The sequence below is a fragment of the Xenopus laevis genome, chromosome 1S (assembly GCF_017654675.1).
Source record: "Xenopus laevis strain J_2021 chromosome 1S, Xenopus_laevis_v10.1, whole genome shotgun sequence".
Taxonomy (NCBI): Eukaryota; Metazoa; Chordata; class Amphibia; order Anura; family Pipidae; genus Xenopus; species Xenopus laevis.
This window is the reverse complement of record NC_054372.1, coordinates 13,871,653-13,897,910: the sequence shown is the minus strand read 5'-3', so window position 1 is coordinate 13,897,910 and position 26,258 is coordinate 13,871,653. Positions and strand designations below refer to the sequence as shown.

The window sequence follows — 26,258 nt, the reverse complement described above, 5'->3', positions numbered from 1 at the left end:
TAAAAGATACCAGAATCCACAGCTCCTTCTGAAAGTAAACAATGATCTTATATGGTGCTATACAAAGGGAGTGTAGCTGTGGGATAGCAGGTATAGTAGGGAGAGATGGTGCCTATAGTAACAGTGGGATAATAGTCTCTGGGAAGGGAGTGTGACTGTGGGATAGCAGGTATAGTAGGGAGAGATGGTGCCTATAGTAACAGTGGATAATAGTCTCTGGGAAGGGAGTGTGACTGTGGGATAGCAGGTATAGTAGGGAGAGATGGTGCCTATAGTAACAGAGGGATAATAGTCTCAGGGAAGGGAGTGTGACTGTGGGATAGCAGGTATAGTAGGGAGAGATGGTGCCTATAGTAACAGTGGGATAATTGTCTCTGGGAAGGGAGTGTGACTGTGGGATAGCAGGTATAGTAGGGAGAGATGGTGTCTATAGTAACAGTGGGATAATAGTCTCTGGGAAGGGAGTGTGACTGTGGGATAGCAGGTATAGTAGGGAGAGATGGTGCCTATAGTAACAGTGGATAATAGTCTCTGGGAAGGGAGTGTGACTGTGGGATAGCAGGTATAGTAGGGAGAGATGGTGCCTATAGTAACAGTGGATAATAGTCTCTGGGAAGGGAGTGTGACTGTGGGATAGCAGGTATAGTAGGGAGAGATGGTGCCTATAGTAACAGTGGATAATAGTCTCTGGGAAGGGAGTGTGACTGTGGGATAGCAGGTATAGTTGGGAAAGATGCTGCCTATAGTAACAGTGGATAATAGTCTCTGGGAAGGGAGTGTGACTGTGGGATAGCAGGTATAGTAGGGAGAGATGGTGCCTATAGTAACAGTGCATAATAGTCTCTGGGAAGGGAGTGTGACTGTGGGATAGCAGGTATAGTAGGGAGAGATGGTGCCTATAGTAACAGTGGATAATAGTCTCTGGGAAGGGAATGTGACTGTGGGATAGCAGGTATAGTAGGGAGAGATGGTGCCTATAGTAACAGTGGATAATAGTCTCTGGGAAGGGAGTGTGACTGTGGGATAGCAGGTATAGTAGGGAGAGATGGTGCCTATAGTAACAGTGGATAAGAGTCTCTGGGAAGGGAGTGTGACTATGGGATAGCAGGTTTAGTAGGGAGATATGGTGCCTATAGTAACAGTGGATAATAGTCTCTGGGAAGGGAGTGTGACTGTGGGATAGCAGGTATAGTAGGGAGAGATGGTGCCTATAGTAACAGTGGATAATAGTCTCTGGGAAGGGAGTGTGACTGTGGGATAGCAGGTATAGTAGAGAGAGATGGTGCCTATAGTAACAGAGGGATAATAGTCTCTGGGAAGGGAGTGTGACTGTGGGATAGCAGGTATAGTAGGGAGAGATGGTGCCTATAGTAACAGTGGGATAATTGTCTCTGGGAAGGGAGTGTGACTGTGGGATAGCAGGTATAGTAGGGAGAGATGGTGTCTATAGTAACAGTGGGATAATAGTCTCTGGGAAGGGAGTGTGACTGTGGGATAGCAGGTATAGTAGGGAGAGATGGTGCCTATAGTAACAGTGGATAATAGTCTCTGGGAAGGGAGTGTGACTGTGGGATAGCAGGTATAGTAGGGAGAGATGGTGCCTATAGTAACAGTGGATAATAGTCTCTGGGAAGGGAGTGTGACTGTGGGATAGCAGGTATAGTAGGAGAGATGGTGCCTATAGTAACAGAGGGATAATAGTCTCTGGGAAGGGAGTGTGACTGTGGGATAGCAGGTATAGTAGGGAGAGATGGTGCCTATAGTAACAGTGGGATAATTGTCTCTGGGAAGGGAGTGTGACTGTGGGATAGCAGGTATAGTAGGGAGAGATGGTGCCTATAGTAACAGTGGGATAATAGTCTCTGGGAAGGGAGTGTGACTGTGGGATAGCAGGTATAGTAGGGAGAGATGGTGCCTATAGTAACAGTGGATAATAGTCTCTGGGAAGGGAGTGTGACTGTGGGATAGCAGGTATAGTAGGGAGAGATGGTGCCTATAGTAACAGTGGATAATAGTCTCTGGGAAGGGAGTGTGACTGTGGGATAGCAGGTATAGTAGGGAGAGATGGTGCCTATAGTAACAGTGGATAATAGTCTCTGGGAAGGGAGTGTGACTGTGGGATAGCAGGTATAGTATGGGAAAGATGGCTGCCTATAGTAACAGTGGATAATAGTCTCTGGGAAGGGAGTGTGACTGTGGGATAGCAGGTATAGTAGGGAGAGATGGTGCCTATAGTAACAGTGGATAATAGTCTCTGGGAAGGGAGTGTGACTGTGGGATAGCAGGTATAGTAGGGAGAGATGGTGCCTATAGTAACAGTGGATAATAGTCTCTGGGAAGGGAGTGTGACTGTGGGATAGCAGGTATAGTAGGGAGAGATGGTGCCTATAGTAACAGTGGGATAATAGTCTCTGGGAAGGGCAGTGTGACTGTGGGATAGCAGGTATAGTAGGGAGAGTTGGTGGCCTATAGTAACAGTGGATAATAGTCTCTGGGATCAAGGAGAGATGTGAGTCGTGGGATAGCCGGTATTGAGCAGGTATAGTAGGGAGAGAAGGTGCCTATAGTAACAGTGGATAATAGTCTCTGGGAGGGAGTGTGACTGTGGGATAGCAGGTATAGTAGGGAGAGGTCTTACGGATAATAACTCTGGTAAAGGACTGTGCTTGGGATAGTTAAATAAGAATGAAGCCCAACTGATAAGGTATCTACATGCAGTGTGCTGTCTGACTGGTCTTATTAAAAATGTAAATAAACATACCTTACCTTTCTAAGCTCTCTGTGTTTTGGCATAGTTATTAGAAGCCAAATTTATTATGTACATCAACAGCTTTTTAGTACCAACATTGTCAACTGTACGAGTCACAGGGAAGGCTGGCCGAGAATTCCCTACTCACGGTACGTCAGCTGGAATTTGTTCATCGGGAAGGAGGGTAGCCAGTTATGTAGGACAGCATCGTGTAAGAACGTGCGTAAGTCTCTGATGTCACTGATAGATCATAGTGGGAAGAGTGCCTACGTTAATACTCTGGAACGATTCTGTGACGCAGCACTATATAGAGAGTGTTCATGTGCTATGAGTAGCAGCTCTAGTTTGGAACGACTGGACTTCGGATAGCAGGTTAGTAGGAGAATGGTGCCTATATAAATGGATATAGTCTTAAGGGATGTGACTGTTGATAGCAGATAGTAGAGATGTGCCTATAGTAACAGGAAAATGTCTCTGGGAAGGGAGTGTGACTGTGGGATAGCAGGTATAGTAGAGAGAGATGGTGGCCTATAGTAACAGAGGGATAATAGTCTCTGGGAAGGGAGTGTGACTGTGGGATAGCAGGTATAGTAGGGAGAGATGGTGCCTATAGTAACAGTGGATAATTGTCTCTGGGAAGGGAGTGTGACTGTGGGATAGCAGGTATAGTAGGGGAGAGATGGTTGTCTATAGTAACAGTGGGATAATAGTCTCTGGGAAGGGAGTGTGACTGTGGGATAGCAGGTATAGTAGGGAGAGATGGTGCCTATAGTAACAGTGGATAATAGTCTCTGGGAAGGGAGTGTGACTGTGGGATAGCAGGTATAGTAGGGAGAGATGGTGCCTATAGTAACAGTGGATAATAGTCTCTGGGAAGGGAGTGTGACTGTGGGATAGCAGGTATAGTAGGGAGAGATGGTGCCTATAGTAACAGTGGATAATAGTCTCTGGGAAGGGAGTGTGACTGTGGGATAGCAGGTATAGTTGGGAAAGATGCTGCCTATAGTAACAGTGGATAATAGTCTCTGGGAAGGGAGTGTGACTGTGGGATAGCAGGTATAGTAGGGAGAGATTGGTGCCTATAGTAACAGTGGATAATAGTCTCTGGGAAGGGAGTGTGACTGTGGGATAGCAGGTATAGTAGGGAGAGATGGTGCCTATAGTAACAGTGGATAATAGTCTCTGGGAAGGGAGTGTGACTGTGGGATAGCAGGTATAGTAGGGAGAGATGGTGCCAATAGTAACGGTGGGATAATAGTCTCTGGGAAGGCAGTGTGACTGTAGGATAGCAGGTATAGTAGGGAGAGATTGTGCCTATAGTAACAGTGGGATAATAGTCTCTGGGAAGGGAGTGTGACTGTGGGATAGCAGGTATAGTAGGGAGAGAAGGTGCCTATAGTAACAGTGGATAATAGTCTCTGGGATGGGAGTGTGACTGTGGGATAGCAGGTATAGTAGGGAGGAGGCTCGGATAATAACCTCTGGTAAAGGACTGTGGCTGGGATAGTTAAAAAGAACTGAAGCCCAACTGATAAGGATCTACATCAGTGCTGTCTGACTGTCTTATTAAAAATTAAATAAACATAACCTTACCTTTTTATCCTCTCTGGTTTTGGCACAGTTATTAGAAGCTCCAAATTTATTATGTACATCAAACACTTTTTTAGACCAACTTTCAACTTTACGAGTCACAGGCGGAGGCTGGCCGAAATTCCCTTCAACCCGGTATCTGTCAGCTGGAATTTTGTTCATCGGAGGAGGAAGGGTACCACAGTTAATGCTAGACCAGCCATCTGTAGAATCTGCGTAAGACTCCTGATCACTGATATTACCATGTTGCCAGTCCTGTATCACATGCACAGGCAACCACCTCTGACCCCCTCCATCTAAAGTAGTTGCTTTCTTTGATGAAGGTGCTGCACCTCTAGTTGGAACCACTGGAACTTCAATAGAGGCTGATGGGCCTAAATGTTTCTTAAAGTTTTGCTGCTTATCAGCATTAGCTCCATGTAAAGAAAAATGTCTGTCTTCTTCATTACAATAACCATTCCAATGTAGAGCCGCCTGATGGCTTTGTCCTCTTCCTCCAGGAGCCTCTCGTAATGCATGTGGGATATGTTTGCTTGGTGCAGTTCCTAAATCAACAACTAACACTCGATTGGGCTTCTCTTCTTGGTTGAAATTTCCAATTCCACTGTCGCTGTTACTGCTGGTGCTGTTATTCTGATGGGCATCTGCCTCATTATCCAGAAAAGCCCTCGCTCTCATTCCTTCAATCAGCTCGCCCATGTCTCTGTACAGCACTGAGATAAACTGCAGCACAGGCAATGATGATGTTGGGAACTCTAGACAACCATTGGTGTCTGGATCAGGGGTACATTCAAATCCAAATCGCCTGGAAATCCCTTGATGTATTTTATGATGAAACAATTCAGGGTCTACCATGAATACGTGGCAGGATGTCCTCAAAATCCCTTCTTCGTCAGCCAAGCTTTGATCGTCAGGGCTCTGCATTGTGACAAGGCCAAAAAACCTTCTGTCATCTGGACAGACAGCGCTAAATGCTAGTTTTTCAGCAGGATAAACAGCTATAGCACCATTTTTATCAGTGCACAGCTGGATGCTGTCGTGCATTATCTTCATCAGCACCAGTGAATGTATTTTTTGTTCAGCCCTCAACCTCCTCATGCATCCACGGATGGCTTGCAAGCTGTCATACTCAAGATTTGAACTCGTAGAAGGGAGTTCAATAGAGCCAAGGTAGCCAACAACCATCCCAACATTTAAAATACTTGCATCAAGCTCAAAATCCTCCAGATTGTCCATGCCATTAGAAAATAGACAGACATTACTCAGCACCTTTGATATCTCCTCCTTGGAAAGCAAATCTACTTTATTTGCCTTTTCCCGTCTCATTTCATAATGAGAAGCAGACATAGATCTGGACCTCTGTTTTGGTGCACGAGTATCACATTTTGCAGCACTAGCGGAAGGGTTTTCAAAGATCATGTTGAATATTCCACCAGACTGCATTTCCTCGACAACCCTCTTCGCTCTATTGATGCCCAAAGCTTTGGAATCAGGTCTTGGCTTCAGACAAGTTTTTCCTTCGTAGAAGGCAAGTTCTTCATCACTGGAACATGAGTCTATGTGACGGATTACCTCAGCAATCACCATATGCAGAATGCCTGAACATTTCCCTATCAGTTTTACCACATCTTCATGCGATGCATTCTTAACGTGGATCTCGTTCACAACACATATCTGATCTCCTGGTTTCAGCCCAACAAACTCAGCTGGACTTTCCTTGATGACACTACTGATCACACAAGGGGACTGTCCGGAGAGAGTGAAGCCATATCCTGTTCTTCCTCTTGCCACCTCCACACTTCTTAGTCGTGATGACACTTGCATTTTGAGACAGTTTTTCAAAGGGTCGGCTGGCCTGGTTTTTTTTTCACTTCTAAGGTGTCAGTTAAAAAGACTTTTCTTCATAGTGTCAAGAAATCTTCAGTTCAGGCAGATGTTCCTCAGTGCGCACGCCATAGACTCCTGCAGAACACAAATAAAAAACACATTAACCAGATGCCTTCTGTTGAATTTGTATTCAGGCCAATAACTATTCGGCTCCACTTTACAAAAACAATATTCAAGGTTAGCGTGCTTGGAGAAAAAGAAAAGGGCTCTGGCAAAATTAAAACATTCAAACTCATTCATTAAGTGCTCCATCCTTTTCTTTGTAAGTCATGTGTGCTTTTCTCTAGTTACCAACCTGCTCCATATCTTTCATTTAAAAGGAAGAGCATCCAATCTACAACAGCGGTCATGAAGATCGCTTCAGATATGCCTACACGCAAGGTAATCACTTAGATCACTTGGATTGTGGCACCATTTTTAAAAAAAAATCAAAATGTTACAAATGGTACAGATATGACAATGCAATAATATTGAGACAATCTAAAGGTGCTCTTCTGTTTTTGATAACTTTGCCCCAACTTGTGCTCTTTTCTGTTTTGCCTTCCCCCAACTTGAATAGCAGAAGTAGGCAAACTTACTAACTAAAGCTTGCAAACGATAAAGTCTGTATACTGTTATATACTCACGTTTGATAAGGTTACAATGTGGATCTTGCCCCAATATGGCCACCCATGTACTGAGCCAATTGAGCTGATCTAATTGTTTGCCTTAGAGACAGTGATTGGATCATACAATGGGCCTACAGAGACCTGTAGGAAAAGAACCACATCAGTATGTTGATGTGGCCCTTGGCCAACAGGATTTTTCAAGAAGTGACCAAGCTGGCAGCTTTTATTGGACCATTCATGGCCAGCTTAAGACCCACAAATGGTTATCTTTATCTTGCATAAGTTATATTTCCACTCAGACCCTCACCTATTCATTCATCTTGTCCATTAAACCCATTACTGGTATCACCAGATAGCTGTTAGACAATGGACCAACAAAAAATGTCTTTCTGGGGATTCTTAAACTAAATGGGTCCCTGTTTGGAGTAGGTCTCTATGATCCAGAGCTTTGTATAGTAGTAATTAAAATACAATAAATAACTGATTCAAGATACATTTTATGGTGTCCATAGAAAAAAATTAAGATTAAGGGGTTTAATTAATGCTATAAATTAGGTTTTTTTCCTATTTCGAGATTTATTATACCCCAAGGATGCAAAAAGTCAGAATCCCGAAAATCTGCCATCCCAGACCTGCCGAGGTTGTATATACTGTAAGTCAATGGGAGAGGCCCCTATCCTATAGCCTATGTAGTCTGTGCTGGAATTTTCACAAGATTTTATTGAGTTTATTGAGGTCAAATCATAGATTCTAATTTGGCCTGACTTTTTTAAATTAAATAATCACAAAATTTTGGATTTTGATAAATAACCCCCTATGGATTTAATAAGTGTTTTAGTTGCTTGGGCCCACTTTTAAATACAAATTACTTGGAAATGGGTATAAATGGGAATCATTTTCATATTTTATGCCTTATACTGTAGATTTTTACGTCAATTTCCAACACAATTTTGAAATATTTCTATTTTAACAGACTTTAAAATAGTGGAATTTCTATTGTAACACAACTCAACTGCAACAACCCAAGAAGGCAATTCCTACTAATCACAACTTCTGCATTAAGCCCAACAATTTCCAATAACTAATAGTCCTTCTTTGAGACAATGATACTCCTGCATTAAAGGGCATGTAAAGGCAAAAAAATAAAATCCCATTTTTACTTTCTATAATGAAAAAGAAACCTATCTCCAATATACTTTAATTAAAAAATGTTTACCATTTTTATAAGAAACCTGACTGTATGCAGTGAATTTCTCCTTTCATTTACTGCTGTGGATGGGAATTGTCAGACGGTCCCTAACTGCTGAGCAGGGAAACAATCATTCTTATGAACAGCAGGGGGAGCCCCCACCTTACTTCCCAGCCATGCAGAACTCAAGCAGCTTTGGTTATGACGATCCCTAAGCAGCCCAGACCACACTGAGCATGTGCACAGTCTTAGTCTTGCAAAGATGTTTAATAAAGTTACAAGATGGTGACCCCCTGTAGCCAGCTTTGAAAGCATAAATTATTTGTTTGATTAGGCTTGTGGTGCAGTAAGTTCATATTTATAATTAGTATACAAAATACAGCATTTCTAGCCTTATTCTATTTTAGACTTTACATGCCCTTTAAGCCCAGCAAATTCTAGTAACCAGTGGATATATATCTTTTGGGTTCTTTGGGGCAATAAATAACAAATGGAGTTGTGTAGGAGAGTTTATCCTAAAGAACCACTGGTTATTGGAAAGTGCTGGGCTCAATGCCGAATGACAACAAATGGAAAGTAGTAGAATTGTAATCGAGCTGCTATTGCCACCGTGATTTTTGTTTTTTTATCTGTGATAATTTTTCATTGGAGCTGTGTTTGGACAGATGTGATTTATTGAATTTCCAAAAAATAATACAATCAAGAGTTGAGACACTTCATTTATTTATTCTACCTAATAAATGGACTGAGTGATTTATTTTTTTAATGCCCGATATTTGTGTGCCTTGGCAGGACAATAAGATATAGCTCTATTCAAAGATACAAAAGTTAAAACATTTTTTTATCATTTTTAAAAATGACACAATCTAAATTCTAGTACAGGCACAGCATCCGTTATCCGGAAACCTGTTTTCCATAAAGCTCCGAAGTATGGGAAAGGTCGTCTCCCATAGACATTTTATCCATTCTAGTACAGGTACAGCATTCATTATCCGGAAACCTGTTATCCATAAAGCTCCGAATTACAGAAAGGCCTTCTCCCATAGACATTTTATCCATACTAGTACAGGTACAGCATCCATTATCCGGAAACCTGTTATCCATATAGCTCCGAATTACGGAAAGGCCGTCTCCCATAGACATTTTATCCAAATAATCCAAATATTTAAAAATAATTGACTTTTCCTGTTTTCCATAAAGCTCCGAAGTATGGGAAAGGCCGTCTCCCATAGACATTTTATCCATACTAGTACAGGTACAGCATCCATTATCCGGAAACCTGTTATCCATAAAGCTCCGAATTACAGAAAGGCCGTCTCCCATAGACATTTTATCCAAATAATCCAAATATTTAAAAATAATTGACTTTTCCTCTGTAATAATAAAACAGTACCTTGTACTTGATCCAAACTAAAATATAATTAATCCTTATTGGAGGCAAAACCAGCCTATTGGGTTTATTTAATGTTTATATGATTTTCTAGTAGACTTAAGGTATGAAGATCCAAATTACGGAAAGATCCATTACCTGGAAAACCCCAGGTCCCGAGCATTCTGGATAACAGGTCCTATACCTGTACATGAAGTACATTTATTATGGCAGAGATTTCTGCACTACCGACGCAAAACACCCTGGAAAGCCTAAAAACAACAGTGCAATTTCCAAAAAAAAATGACTCCCGGTACTTGTTGCATTAGGAACCACATATATTAGTTTTGCCAAAAATAAGGGTCATTTATGAAAGCAGGAGCAGTGTGCAAATAACAATTTTGAATGCAATTTGCCATTTTTTTTTTGATCAACAATTCAAGGTTTTCCTGTATGCATGTCTGCATGTTTTCGCAATAAAAATTGCATTATTGTTGCCTATTAGTCTGTGAGTGATTCTGTGGCGCAAGTCTGCTGCACCTACTGATGCAGCCTGCAGTGTTGCAGGTTGCTGTAGCTCCATAGTTCCCCTGTATCAATAAAGGCACTTGAATGTGATTTATTGTCGAAACAGAACAGAAGGGTGCAATGGCAGCTGGTGTAAAAGGTCAGAACTAGGAGGAGTCGATCAAGGTGCAAGGATTCCTTTAATGAATGTCATCAATACATGCAACAGTTGTGTCCATTTTTGACCCCACTTGTTGCTGTGTTCATTATTTAGCCTTATTTTATGACTTTTCTTTACTTGTTTTAAGTCAGATACAAAGTTATTCTTTGATGCGTATGTCCCTTTAAGAGGCATACAACTGGAAACTGCACAGAAGTGATATGACTAAATAAATCAAGAAATATTGTTCCTGGCATTACTTGCCAAGTGACTACTGCCTATTGAGAGGGAGCTGCTATACTTCTTAACAGGCATGACAACATCTTACCTCTCCCAGAGACTCTAATAAAAACAGTTCCTCATGAACATTTGCATTAAAGGAGAACTAAAGCTTAACTAAAGAAGTATCTATAAATGTTGTACATGATGTTTTTTGCTTCTGTACCAGCCCAAGGCAACCACAGCCCTTTAGCAGTAAAGATCTGTGTCTCCAAAGATGCCCCAGTAGCTCCCCATCTTCTTTTCTGCTGATTCACTGCACATGCTCTGTGCTGCTGTCACTTACTGAGCTTAGGGACCCACTCACAATATACAGTACACATAGAATAGAAATGTCACAATATAAGGCTGATTAGTAATTAATACAGATAATTTCTACATGGCAGCACAGAAACCAGTGCAATTAGCATCAGAATTTAATAATCAGCAAACCTGTAGCATCAGCTTATATTACAGGGGAAGCTCATTTTCTGCTGCATAATTAGTGACGAGCCCTAAGCTTAGCTTCTCAACAGCCAATCAGAGCCCACTGAGCATGTGAGTGTCACAGACACTTTCCAAGATGGTGACCCCCTGTGACAAGTTTGAAGTCCTGGATCATTGCTGCTATTGACAAGCTGAAACTTTAGCCTCGTGCAATAAGTTCACTATATAAAATAGGGCATTTTTGGCCCTATTCATTTTTAGGGTTTAGTTCTCCTTTAAGTTCACATTTGCCAAGCAATAACATTTAATGAAAATCTCTTTCAGGCAGGGAATGCCATTGTTCCTCTTAGCAGGAAAAGCATTACAAATCCTGCGTTCCGTTCATTTTTCTGACACAGGATGCTGTTTTTTTTCATGTTCAACAGCAACAAGAAAGCAGGCTCAGAAGAGACTAATAATTTAACAAGCACTTCAAAGCTGAAATGTTGCCTAAAGAGTAGAGTGCCCTTTAAGTGAACTTAAGGGGCAGATTTACTAAGCTCGAGTGAAGAATTCGAATAAAAAAAAATTAGAATTTCGAAGTATTTTTTTGGGTACTTCGACCAGCGAATGGGTCAAATTCGATCGATACGAATGATTCGAACGATTCGAAGTAAAAATCATTCGACCATTCGATAATCAAAGTACTGTCTCTTTAAAAAATACTTCGACTTCATACTTCGCCACTTTAAGGGCCCCATATTCGAAGTCAAAGGATTTACATTCGGCAGTCGAATATAAATAACCCTCGATATTTGACCCTATGTAAATTTGCCCCTAAACCTACCGAGCTGCAATTTTAGCCTATGGGGACCTTCCCCAGCACTTTTCTAAGCTTTTTTCGAATAAAAATCGTTCGATCAATCGATTAAAATCTTTCGAATAGTTCATCGAAGCATTTGTGCTAAATCCTTCATATTCGATATTTGAATTCGAAGGATTTTTACTTTGAGGGTCGAATTCGAGGATTTTTTAACCCTCAAAATTCGACCCTTGATAAATATGCCCCTAAGTGTTTTAACCAGCAACCTCAAAGTAACTTTTCTAATGGTCCTCATAACATATTTTGTATTGTTTTGAAAAATGAGCCCCCGCTGTTTCCGGCGTGCAGCTGAAAAGTACTCTCTGGTTGTCTGGCCAAAAACCACATAGAATATGAGGCTTCCATTTTATCTTTATTCTTATTTTTTATTGGTTCTCTTCATTTTATGGTAATTAAGCTCTTGCGGCCAGTTAGCAATCCCAGCCTCTATATTAATATAAATATTTCAAAAAGCATGAATTAAAAAAAAAAATGAATATCAATTGCAAATTGTCAAATACTGCTGCCCTAATAATACTTAAAAGTTACATACTTTATACACTAAGTGGCAGATTTATCAAGATTCAAATATCGAATTTGAAAAACGTCAAAATTCCAATTCAAAAAGACCAACTGAAATTAAATCAAAGTTTTTTTTTACCTAATAGGTGCATTGTCGATCAAATAGGTTCGTTTTCAATCAAATTCGAAACGTTCAAATCAAAGTAATAGCACATTCAATCGATTTTGATTTGAAGTTTTTCCAAAAAAAACTTTGATTTTTTCAAAGTCCACCAACTGACTCCAAATGGGTTCTAGGAGGTCTAAAACAGCAATTCAGCGGGTTTTAGATGGTGAATGGTTGAAGTCGAGTTTTTAAAGAGACAGTACAAGATAAATTTCGATATTCGAATTTTTTTATTTTTTTTCAAATTCGGATTTAATTTGGAATATTCCCCAGCTGCAGTACACAAAAATTAGCTTGAAATTCAAGTTTTTTAAATTCGAATTTTCACTTCGACCTCGATAAATCTGCCCCGTAGTGTTTTAACCAGCAACCTCTAAGCAACTTTTCAAGTAAATATTTAGTAAATATTTTAAAAAGCATGAATTGAAAAAAATTAAGACCAATTGCAAATTGTCAAATACTGCTACCCTAATAATACAAAAAGTTACATACTTTATACTCTAAACTTTAAAGGGCACGTATCAGTAAAAAAATAGTTTCCCCCATCCATAATGCAGCCTTATGTAGCCTTACTCACGGATGATTATTAATGTTAATAATAGGGCGCATCACTGACAAGACCCTGGATATAGGTGCCCATTGATTAATGGTGTAGCACCCAAACCAAGGCTGGGGGGGAATATCGCTGGGTGGAGGAAACATTGCCAAGTGGCAAACTATCCTAGTACCATTGCCTATAATAAATGGCACCCCTCATGTTAGGTAGAATAAGCAATCGTGTCCCTTCTTACCCTTATTCAAATACAGGTATGGGATCTTTTATCCAGAAACCCATTATCCAGAAAGATCCAAATTACGGAAAGGCCGTCTCTCATAGACTCCATTTTATCCAAATAATCCAAATTTTGAAAAATGATTTCCTTTTTCTCTGTAATAATAAAACAGAAGATTGTACTTGATCCCAACTAAGATATAATTAATCCTTATTGGAAGCAAAACCAGCCTATTGGGTTTATTGAATGTAAACATAATTTTCTAAGTTATAAAGATCCAAATTACAGAAACACCCCTTATCTGGAAAACCCCCGGTCCCGAGCATTCCGGATATAATATATACCTGAGTGTATATTATTATATTGCTACAAATATAAGTGCAGCCATAAAACAATGTGAGAATGACAAACCTCACAGAGGAGCTCTTTCCCATTTCTCTCCGACATGCAATTTAAAACTGAAAAGCACTCAGGAAAGAAGCAATTTCTCACAACATATTTAAGAAAATCAAAATCTATCTTGAACACAGTAAATACCTACGGGAGAAGCGGAGAGATTGGAATTGAATTGGTTCCTGTAATAGCCGTGCAGTTGGATTGGTGTTGTCCCCTTAAAAAGAGTTCTTGCTGGGTTATAGTAATATATTAGGGGAATTCATACTTCTGTTGCTTTGTATATATAGGCTTTTACACAGGTCATTCATAACCAGTTACTCTTGGCTTCAACTGAACTCAACCAGGAACATTTAAAGGGCAACTACATGCTAACTAAAGATAAATTCAGGTTATAATTTTAGGGAACAGAGCTACTGTGCCATTTCCCAGTGAAACTTTTTTTACGGCCGTCTCCATTTAACCCAGAATCCCTTTCTTACTTGTTCTCCAGTTCTCCCAGACCCTCTTCCCTGTTCTCCCCTTTTAATTTTTTTCTCTCAATTTCTGTATCTCCTTTAATGCTTATATTTACACTCCCCTTCCTTTCTTCAGCTCTCTCCGGGGTAAATTTACTAAGCGGGGAAATTCGCCAGTGACGGCTTCGCACAAAACGCTACACTTCGCCAGGTGAAAATTCGCTCAGACAATGCTAATTTACTAAAATGCGAAGTTACATCCAGAGCACCGAATGCTGGTGAATTTTAGCTACCGTTACTTCAGCAATTAAAGCGAAGCTGTGCTAACATTAAATTATGCCTAGCGCAACTTCGTTAGAGGTCGGCGATCAGGCTAATTTGCATACGGTGGGAAATTTAAAGTTGAATGGACGTATCTGTTGCAGCAAATACATTACATTACACAAGTCCAGGGAACCTTAATAAAGACAATAGAGTTGTTATAATGCCCTACACATGAGCCCACTGTATAGTTAATGTTATATATGTTAGAAAATGTAGGGGGGAACCTGGTTACCCAAAAAAATTTAAGGACTTTTGCAGCCTATCACTCTGAAAAAATGGAAAAGACGCCAGCGTTTTTTGGGACTTTTTTTTTTGGGACTAGTGGAAACCTTTTTCACAAAAAACATGATGTAAGTAACAGAAGATTGAGATCTATGCACTCCAATATGGTCTGAGCTGGCGAAGGCAAGTCTGGCCAAAAATGTAACGTTCATTAAAATCTACATCTTAGTGAATTTGCAGAGTAACATCCATTCAAATTGCAGTAATAGACGGCACCAATCATTGATTTGTTGTCTTAAAATGCCTTTATTGGGACATAGGCTCTGACCCCAAACACCCGGCAAGCTTGAGAAAAGACCGTGAAAGGTCTGAAACGTTGCCGGGTGTTTGGGGTCAGAGCCTATGTCCCAATAAAGGCATTTTAAGACAACAAATCAATGATTGGTGCCGTCTATTACTGCAATTTGAATTGATGAACGGATTGAGGCTGGGAACCGTTTGACGTGCATCATACTAAAGTCTTTTGGAGGTGAGGGTGCTGACTGTGTAAATTGAGTAACATCCATTCGCCAAAGTGAAAATTCGCCTGGCGATAGAGTGTGAATCACCGCTAGTGTCTGTCTCTTTCGCTAGCGAAGTTACACCTGCGCCCATTAGTACATCAGCAAAGTGCCTAAAAGTGGAAACACTGGCGAATTGTCGCCAGCGTAAGTCTTTGCCCTTTAGTAAATCTTCCCCTCCTTCTCTTACCCTTCCATATATTGTTCCTCTTCCCATCACCTTACTGTCCTTTCTCTTTTCTCTTCTCTTGTACCCCATTCTGATTTCCATGGCTCCTCGCTATTTTTTTCATTTTATTTCATTGTATTTCTTTTAAGTTCTTCTGCAGTACCTGGGACATGTGCCCAAGTTGCACGCACCTAACACTGACAATGCTGGACAAGGTACACAGGGAAAATATTGTTTTCAGAATTACCTCCAAACCGCCCAACCTCCACATTACTTAATTTGTAGATCATGTGTAAAGAATCTGCACTGTTCTATTCACCAATTATTTTTTTAAAGGGGTTGTTCACCTTCCAAACACTTTTTTTCAGTTCAGTTGTTTTCAGATTGTTCCCCAGAAATAAAGACTTTTTTCAATTACTTTCTATTATTTATTTTTTACTGTTTTTCCAAAATCTAAGTTTAAAGTTGAATGTTCCTGTCTCTCGTATTTGAGTCTGACAACTCAGTAATTCAGGTGCAGACTCTGAACTGTTACAATTTTGCTACATTAGTTGATCCATTTCTCAGCAGTATCTGTGGAATATTAGCAACTATTGTATCAATTCTAACTGCTGCCTGTAATGAAACCCAGAGATTTTGCTCAGCAGGGACAAAGATAAGAAATGTATCAACTAAATGTATCGATTTAGAACAGTTTACAGGGTCGGCGACCCCCCCATTTTACACTTCAATATTAGAAAAACGGAGACACATAGAAAATAGAAAGTAATTGGAAAACTGCGTTATTTCTGGTGATCTATCTGAAAACAAGTAGTTGTTTGAAGGTGAACAACCCCTTTAATGTAGGGGGGCACTGACCACCAATTCTTTTTTAAAAAAACTTTTATGGGGGACCCTTGTGCCACAGTTTTTTTTAAAACTGATAAGGGGGCCCTCGCCATCAATGGCTTTTTATAACTTTATAACACTGTGTGGTGGGGGTTTACCGTTTTTAGCGCTGATGTCTGTGTGGTCTTTAATTGTGGTGTAGGGTGGGCGGGATCTGGAAAATTTTGTTGAACGGGGCCCGTGATTTCTAATGGCGGCCCTGGTGACTGCAGCACCCTAAATGCTAATGTTAGATACACTCTAATGGAATAGTGCTTCTTTGCACAACCAGGCCTATCATTCCTCCAGTACAGCCCAACATCTCAGAGATCTCTAAGGGAGCTGGGAGCACATGCACAGTCCACTGCCTTGTGGTGCATGTTACTAGATGTGTAAATTGCAACCCTACGTATCGCATGGATTATGAGCTATACCCTAGAAGAGTTGAGCTGTGCTGGAGGAATGGAGCAGAAAGAAGAAAGTGGCAATCAGAAGGAAGAGGTGGGAGCAGAGTGATATATTAAAAATGGAAAAAAGGAGGAAAGTGTTAAATGAAAGTAAAATAATTGTAATGAGTAGAAAAAAGGTGGTTAATGGATAATATGGTAGGGAAGGAAAAGCAACCTTCCAACCGAAATTAAGTCGAAGATTTTTTTGTCGAATAGGTCCGTTTTTGATCGAGTAGGTCCGTATTTGGCCGTATTCGAATCGTATGAATCGAAGGAATATCGCATTCAATCGAATTCAATTCAAAGTTTTTCCCAAAAAAAAAGTTTTCATAGTCCACCAAGTGACTCCAAATAGATCATAGGAGGTCCCCCCCAGGCTAAAAACAGCAATTCAGCAGGTTTTAGATGGCGAATAGTCGGTCTAATTTTTAAAGAGACAGTACATGATAAATTTTGATGTTCGAATTTTTGAATTTTTTTCAAATTCGAATCGAATTTCCCTAGTCGAATAACACAATAAATAGCTTGAAATTTGAATTTTTTTCAAATTCGAATCGAATTTCCCTAGTCGAATAACATAAAAAATAGCTTGAAATTTTAATTTTTTTCATTCAAAATTCACCTCAACTTTTGATAAATCTGCCTCATATGTGGGTGTATGACACTGAATACTTCCCCACTGTTCCATTTTCTGTGGGACAGTCCCGATTTTGACAGCTCAACCCCCAGTCCCAGGTTTCTTACTGAAATGTCCCGTGTTTCTCTTTGATCTCCTGCACTGACGCCAGAAAAAGATAAAAAGTTTCTGAAACTTATTTAAAATAAGAGGCTTTTTGGCAAAGAGCATAGAACACTGAGCAGCTGCACTCTGATGCATTTGTACCAATTTAAGATAAGTAAAGATATAATTGTAGCTGTTTAAAATAAGCAGGTCTCTTGGGGACACTGTGACTCACAGCTTAAAGGGCAATTTCTGGTTTTTTTTGTGGGGTCCAGCGCACTCTAGTTACGCCACTGTCCCTCTTTACATTTTTCAAATATTGGGAGGTATGACACTGTGTGCCTGGTCCAAAGTGCAATACCCCTCATGTTGAATCTATTGCTACACATTACTATTCATAGGTTTTAGGGTGGAATAAAAAAAAAGATACATATGGGTAACAACTCTACATACAAAGAAAAAGTGAACTGACCCAATAATTTACTGGCCCATAAAAGGTCCAGAATTTGTGCCCTAAGCACCCAGACATAAAAGAGGCCCTCCATCTGTTGTCAATTACAGCTCCCAGCCAGCTGACAGTTGTAGTTTACTTCTTATAGACAAGGGGTCGTCCAGCTGATATAGGTGACATAATAGCATATGGTAGCTGTAGAATTCTCTGTGGCTCTAAAATGCCAGACTTGTACTAGGAAAGAATTTTACTGCTAAAGTGGCTTCTATTTCCCTGTCATGACTAGCACTATAGATTCCTATACAGAAGGGTTTTAAATAAAATAGGAATTACCATGGTCTCCTGTCATTGCTTTCCTTTGGCTGCCCTCATTGTATCATTGTACTGGTGTAAAAGTCACTGAAATGTGACTCTGGGTGAATTATTAATGGACCCAGCACTGGATTCTTTCTCTCGTGTTCCACAAGCACGTGGGCAAGTGAAACAGGTGAAAGGGCACAATAACTGACGGCAGGTTTTTTTCAAACATTGGCGGGAAGATCTTATCTGTAATATGAATGCTGACACTTGCAAGTGCCGTCTCCTGCTGTCAGAGCTCGTATAGTGAGATAGGGCTGTCTGTAGCAATGGCGGGGGGCCGGGGCAAACAGGTTTTTTTTATGCCTCCCCAGGCTCTATAACTCTGTGTTGCTCTCCTATGCCTCCTTTCACCCACACCTCTGCCCCCTCTAAGGAGAGGACCTTCTGTTGCCTTCTTCAAAGAAGGGACATGACTTTGAGAGTCTTGTCTCTGTTTTTATTTGCCCTACTTTATTGTCAGTCTTCTGAAATGTTTAGATCAATGACATGACATGATGCTGGTGGTTGAGGGGGGATTCTGCAGAAGCACCATGATCTGGTGAGAAGCATTGCCCCTCCGAAGCCCAGCATAGACATGGAGAGGAATGGAGGGCGCCTATGCAGAAGGCCGTAAAACAGGGGTCCCCAACCTTATCTGTTATCTGTGCATCTATGGCCACCTTAAAGAGACACTGACACCAGAAATGTAACCTTTTTTTACATCTACCATAAAATTTACTTTGCATGCTTCTTATAATTTTGCCATAAAGTTTTTATCCAATGCTTTTACATTACCTCTGACTCCCTGTGATCGCCTATGAGGGAGCTGCCATATTTGTGCAGCAGGCGTCCGTTAGCATTAGAAACTTTAACTGACAGGCTGAGATGCGACAGTCAGGTTGGCAAGGTTGGTCAGGTTTAGGAAGTTCAACTAACAATTACTTACATAAACAAACCTCTTAGCAGAAAATAACCAGCATGACCTATAGGTAACTTTTAATGTACATTCATATTTTAAAAAGTAGTTTTTTAGTGTCAGTACCTCTTTAAATTCCACAAAGACTGAGCGCTAAAGTGCACTCTCAGGACATCTTTGATTAGACCTGCACTCACTCAATAAGTGATCTGTGCTAAATGCCTTGGGAGAAAGTTAACTAAATGCCTTTCAAAAGAAGGGAAGATTGTTGGGCTGTTTAGGAACTGGCTCAGCTGTACCACGTGCTTGCCTAGAAACCTATGCTCTGTGTGGCCTGTACATGGACTGCTAATCACCCATGAAGTGTGTATTTGTATAGGTGGCCAGTTGTAAAGCAATAAAATGCCAGGAGCACCCAAAGGATCAAGTTTCATATATTTGCAGAGTTTAAAAGATTTATGTGTGTACTGTTTTAAAAGAGAAATTAATAATAATTGTGTCCTAGTAATGTACACAATAATAATAATAATAATATCTCATTATCACTGTTACTTTATATATCCAATTATCATATCATGTTTCAAAAAAATGTTGTGGGGCCGTTTCAACTGCTTCCCTAAGCTTTCTAATCAGAATCACTTATTGGGGCTCATTTACAAACAAGAGGCTAAACTGCAACTGATTAGCAATCCGTCTTCTACAAGAAGCACTAAATTGTTTGATGGTGGCAACTGCATGGGTGCAAGTTAACACCTATGATAGTAAATGAGCCCTACTCAGGGTTGGACTGGGCCAGCAAGACATGGGGTAAAACCCAGACCTTCTTCCAACAGCCGCTGCCCTCCCAGACCTCGGGGAGTTGTGGAGGCGGTTTGTGGCCTGGCAGGAGGCTGTGGAGGTGGGTCGGGGGTGTGGGGACCCCTCATTTGTCAGCCCTTCCCCCCCCCAGTCTGATGCTGGCCCTATGGATCCAAATGAGGGCTTTAGTGGTGATAATAGTTTGGAGACAGGAGGGCTTATTAATGATGAGCTCGCGTAGGAGCACTAAGTGCAGCAAAAATCATGTCCCTCTGAACCCAATACAATGGTTCTGTCTTGTCCGGATTTCAGACAAACCCGTCAGTCAGCCTAAAAACCAGACCCTACAAAAGCAGTTTGATAAGTAAGGGGCTCACACCACTGTGGTCTGAATGATCTATTATATAGATAGCTAGAATTCAGCCATAAAGCAAGGCAGTGCTGCTGCTTTGAGAGCAGTAGGAAGCAAACCACTTTTATTACACTATAGGAATGACTCTGCTCTACTAAACACCATATATTGTCTTCAGGCACCAGTACAAATATCATTTGTACAGAGTTTTTCAATATTCTTCTGTAACTTTTTGTGCTTCCATTCGGCCATACATAAAATAACAATCCAAATCAATGTGTGTGTATATATATATATATATATATATATATATATATATATATATATATATATATATATATATATATATATATACTGTATATATATATATATCATCTTGTTCATTTTCTGCAAAGTAATGATACAAAATAAGTCACTTCCTAACCCAGCATGTGATTACACATTCTCTTTCCATTGTCCGCCCTCTTTGCATATAAAACTGTTTCCAAGGGAACGTGGGAAGCCTTCAAGCCTCTCTATTTACTATGACAGACAAATGTTAATACTACGTTGTCACACTTGTACCTTGGCAGAAAATAAAGTTGTATTTCTAGTTTAGGGGTCTCTGAACATACAGAAGTGACACAGCAACCAGAACCTTTTGTGCTCTGGAAAAGATCCAATACGTGGCATTTGGACCCCTCATTCTTATTGTCCAGTTTCAGCTGGGGAAGACATTCTTGTTCCACGTGTGAAATGCAGGAAATATGGGTTACAGAGTGAAACTGTATCCCCCAGTGTGAGAAACTAAACCCAGATGTCATAGGCTGTAGTTTTTATAGGTGTGGGTGTGACTACCGAGATGTCAACTAAGCTCATCACATATTTACTGGTTTGCTGCCACACGCCAGTCATCGGAGGGTATAAAGCTGCCTACATGGCTACAAAGCAGCTGGTTTATATAAACTATTATAGGTTTTCTGAAGTAAACACACTGGTTGTACCAGTGCAGGGCAACACTATATTATATTGTCATTAAAATATTTTTTTTGGTGTTACTGTTACTTTAAAGGGATACTGTCATGGTAAAAAATGTTTGTTTTTTCAAAATGCATCAGTTAAGAGTGCTGCCCCAGCAAAATTCTGCACTGAAATCCTTTTCTTAAAAGAGATTTTTTTATATTTAATTTTGAAATCTGACATGGGGATAGACATATTGTCAGTTTCTCAGCTGCCCCAAGTCATGTACCTTGTGCTAAACTTCAGTCACTCTTTACTGCTGTACTGCAAGTGGGTGATATCACCCCTCCCTTTCCCCCAACAACAGAACAATAGGAAGGCAACCAGATATCAGCTCCCTAACATAAGATAGCAGCTGCCTGGTAGATCTAAGAACAGCACTCAATAGTAAAATTCAGGTCCCACTGCGACACATTCAGTTACATTGAGTAGGAGAAGCAATAGCTTGAAAGAAAGCAGTTCCATCCTAAAGTGCTGGCTCTTTCTGAAAGCGCATGACCTGAGATGCAGCCTACACACCAATATTACAACTAAAAAAATACACTTGCTGGTTCAGGAATTAAAATTTATATTGTAGAGTGAATTATTTGCAGTGTAAACAGTGTAATTTAGAAAAGAAAACAACATCATAAAAAAACAACATCAGAAAAATCATGACAGAAGTTACACATTTAAAGATCTGCTCGCTTGGCAAGGCCAACAAACCAGATCTTTTTTCTGATTTGGCCTCCCAAGTGAGGAAGATTGTGTCATACTGAAGGCCTATGGGAACCAGTTCAACAAGGACCGCATCAACATGTCAATGACCATCCACTGGACAATACTAAAGTCTACATTGTTTGCTTAATAAATAATGTCAGTGTGAAGAAGGAACATAACAGACATGAAGTCAGACATGACCTACCTGCAGCCCTACAGTCACTGCTTAACTACAACTCCACCATCCCCTTAATGTCGGCAGCAAGTTGCAGTTCAATAACTGCTGAAGGGTTGTAAGTTGGAAACATATATACTAGAAGTCTTGAACAACTGTTGCATAAAATGTACCCCCCCCCCAAGTTATATGTCCCCCTGATGCTGGAGGCCCTGGACAGATTTACAAAAGGGTGAAGTGGCCATTGCTATCAAAGATTCATCAAAAAGACAATTTGCAAGGATATTGCCAATTTACTATAAGGTGTAGAAGACAATTCACTATCAAAAAAGCTCAGCGCTAGCTACGTTTCATGCCAGGCGAATTTTCGCTCGGGCAAATGATCGTGATTCAGCAAATTCATCAAAGTTAATTGATAAAATGAATTTACATCCTCCTCAATCTTATGTCAGTGACATCATATCCTGTGAGCCAAAAAGTCATTAAAAAAGATAAAACACTGGCGTTTTTTTCATATTTTAAAATGGGATGTTCTTTTAAAAGTTGTAACTCTTAAATATATATATTATTTTAAAAATGTTTTAACCATTTGAAGTTGTTTTAGGGTGGGCTCATGTCTAGGACATTAGAGGATCTCTTTTTCCTTTATTTTGCTTCCTTGGACATTTTTAACAAGTGGCCACTTCAAGCAATTTCACCAACACTAATAGACCTATATATGACCTATAATATATGTACCATCCATATTCAAATTGATGTAAGCGTAAGTTTGTTAACAAAGTTTCGCTAGGAAGAAAGTAACGCTAGGAAAATTCGCTTAGAAATGTCAGCACTGACTAATCTTTGCTGGTGAAACTCCGGCAGCGTTCATCTGCCGAGATTAAACTTTGCATTTTGATGAATATGTGTATTTGCTGCAAATTACGAAGTATGGCAAAGACTTACGAGGCGAAAATTCGCCCTTCAGTATATTTGTCTCACACCAAAAAGCAGCCAGAGCCCAGGACTATTATACGTGCTGACGTCGCTAGCTATGTCTGGAAATGGGAAACTACAACTTGGGTCTGTAGATTGAGCAGTGCTAGTTGTAGCCTTCAATAAAGAGGCTGCTGGGAGCTGTAGTTTAGCAACATACATTAAGTAGCTGAAGCCAATCAAAGCATATTTTCTATTCACATTGTGATGAGAAAACAAGGTGATATAATACTTATTTGTAGGTACTTTAACATTTAAGAGCGTTACGCTTACCTTCCTTAATATGCTGTACGGTTACACGGCATTACACAGCATTTTGCTTTCTATACAAAGCTCCAGCACATTGTAGACATAAAGCAAGAAGTTCACAGACATTTGAACTATGTTTAACTACATCTCCCAGAATCCAAAGGCTAGACTGAAAGTGAGAAATGCAGAAGTGGAGGCTGGGCACCCGTGGCAGCCGCCGTCTACTGGAGCCATATGTGTGTGCCACGACTTATTATCAGTTGCACGGGGCTACAGGAACGGGGCTACACAGCCAAGTGCAAATACTATAAACCAGTGAGCATGTGAGTGTGACTGTGCAGACAAAATGAAAGAAGATAGTTGATTGGGGTGGAGTGTAGAACAAACAGAGGGGCCCATCACCCTACAGAGTACAGTGAGATGCTACAGATGCCAGTCCTGCAATCTACTTGCCACAGAGCGAGGCAGAGGCTGGGCCTGGCCCCATGACATTCAGTAGCCTGAGCCCAGGGAGGGGGGGAGCTGCTGCTGCTACACAATAGCATCTCTCTGGCATCCAGTTACCCAGCCAGCGTTACACACAGATCCGTCCCACTAGTGAGCAACACTTACCGGCTCAGAACAAGCCTTCCTCGGGCAGCACCGGCCCAACAGCCACAAGCAGAAGGAAAGTCGCATTTGAAAAGTTCTCTCTCTCCCTCCCAACAATGAACTTTCTTCCCAGTTGACAATAGGAGCCTCCTCCTGCCTCCCCTTCCCCAGAAGCCAGACCTGCAGCCTATCCCCTCCCCAGGCTGCCCTGCTCTCCCCTCCCACCCATTTCCAAGGAGATGGCTGTGTTGTGACTGAGCAAGGCCGCTGATTGGATAACTTTGAACAGAGCAGTGCACATTGTGTGTTGGTAGTGGCAAGCAGCAGTGCAGTGCAACAAAGTAGCAATGGCAACAGGAATAAGTGTAGCAATGGCCTGTGTGCAGTACAGAAGGGACACACATTTTTGGACACAATAAATAAAAGTTGCCAGAAGCACAAAAGGTTTTTTTTTAGTGTTTCAGAGGGAGAAATTATTTTGTTATGTGGAGATGCAGACCTCTAAACTAAATACAACTTTATTTTTAAGTCTACAAGTGACCATTAAGTCTAAACAGATGTCTGTGACAGTGAATAGGTCCGACCGCTTCCTGTGTCCCCAGGAAACATCCCTCATATGCAAGTGTAAAGCTGGCCATAGACGCAAAGATCTGATTGTACGAATCCTTGGTTCGTACGATTTTCGGACCGTGTGTGGAGAGTCCCGACATTTTTCGTCCGGTCGGAGATCGGTCGTTCAGTCAATCAGACAGGTTAAAAGATTTCTGTCGGCTGCCGATAATATCTCTGCATGTATTGCTGATCGTAAGTTTTTCAGTGGGAGACTGTCACTAGCTTTGTCGGACATAACTTTCGTACGATTGCTGTCAGGGGCAGAACATCAACTGATCTGTTCTTTAGAACTTTATTTGATCGGAAATGGTTAGTGGCAGGTCGGGAGATGGGAAAGTCCAATCGTACGTTGATTCGTACGATCGGATCTATGTGTCTGTGGCCAGCTTAATTCATGTAAACAATGGCTGACTCAATCACTTCCCTGGGCTGTACTGTGACAGTGAATAGGTCCGACCACTTCCTGCGTCCCCCAGGAAACATCCCTCATATGCAAGTGTTACTCATGTAAACAATGGCTGACTCAATCACTTCCTTGGGCTGTACTGCTCTGTGAGGCTATAATATTAATGATAGGGCTGCTTTTTATTGCTTATCTTTCTATTTAAGACTCATGTTATTCATATTCCAGTCTTTCATTCAAGTCACCGCCTGCTCGCTAGGGTTAGTTATATCCTCCAAGTACCAGATAGCTGCTGAAACTCTAAACTGGAGAGCTGCTGAACAAAAAAGCTAAATCATTTAAAAAAAAATATCAAAAACTAAAAATTGAAGACAAATTGCAATCTGTCTCAGAATATTACTGTTTGCATTACACTATAAGTGAAGCTACAGATGAGGTAGCGACCCTAGTCCTGACAGGATCCCACGTATTTATATCACTGGATGGGTAGAATGTAGGGGGGTTGGGCTTGAGTTATGTTGAGGTGGTGGGTCTGAATGGAGTAAATGCAGGTCCCAGGTTTGGTCAGGTGTCAGTCCAATCATTTAGACCTATACGCCCCCAGACCCACTCCAATGGAAGATGGGAAAAAGAGCATTGGGAGCGGCATCACAGGACCCTCCTCAGTGCAGCTTAGGGGCCCCAATCTCATCTGACTATGGACTTGTGCCAAGTTAATTGTCGGCTAATGCCATCACTTTGGTGCCAGAAGTGAAGTCAAACCTGTTCTTTCGGCAACATGCACTCGATTCGCAAAACGCAGCCATCCACTAATATATATGAGTATTGGTGCATCATGTGCAATTTTGACAGACAACTATATCTTGCCCTTCAGGAGTCTCCTAATGAACCAATGTAAACAGAGTAACTTAAAAGAGCATGTATTGGAGACAACAGCACTCATTGCTGAAGGAAATGGCAATACACTAGAAGGAATAAAAATTAAATTTTCCCCTAGAATTTCTAGCACAGAGAAACTTGCAGAAGATTCCAGTATGTGTAAATCCATGGGCTCCGTTTATGTATGCCCTGTACTTTGCACCTTGCACCTTGCATCGTATTCATTAAAACCAACTTTTAATGCATAGAAGTGTGTACTGAAGCAGGCAAACAAGGAAAAAACGTTAAAGGCCCCCATAGATGGGCCGATAAAAGCTTCCAACAGACCAAGTCGACAGCTTATTGGCAGTGTGTGGGGTCCTCCAACCGGCTTCCCTGATCGATATCTGGCTGAAAGTCGGGCATATGTCAATTGGGCAGGGTAAAAAATCCTGTTGGATCGCAGCCGCATCTGTTCGTTGATGCAGTCTCGCTATCCGACCACCCGTATAGCCTCCATTTTGATCCGATCATTGGGCCGTAGGGCCCATGCTTGAATCAGCCCGATATCGCCCACCTTAATGTGGGCATATCGGGGAGAGATCTGCTCGT

General features: G+C 40.9%; 1 protein-coding gene across 3 annotated transcripts in view; it reads right to left on the bottom strand.

The window, feature by feature from the left end:
* The window catches only part of rgs12.S (regulator of G-protein signaling 12 S homeolog), a 100,670-nt gene extending 76,720 nt beyond the window's left edge, over positions 1–23,950 (bottom strand). For all 3 annotated transcript variants that reach the window (XM_018239492.2, XM_018239508.2, XM_018239500.2), the window contains exons 1-2: positions 23,795–23,950; positions 4,343–6,301 (exon numbers count right to left, since the gene is read on the bottom strand). In XM_018239492.2, the coding sequence (XP_018094981.1) occupies positions 4,343–6,163 (1,821 nt within the window). In that variant the 5' untranslated portion in view covers positions 6,164–6,301; positions 23,795–23,950. The remainder of the gene's footprint in view (positions 1–4,342; positions 6,302–23,794) is intronic.
* Between the last annotated feature and the right edge of the window lie 2,308 nt (positions 23,951–26,258).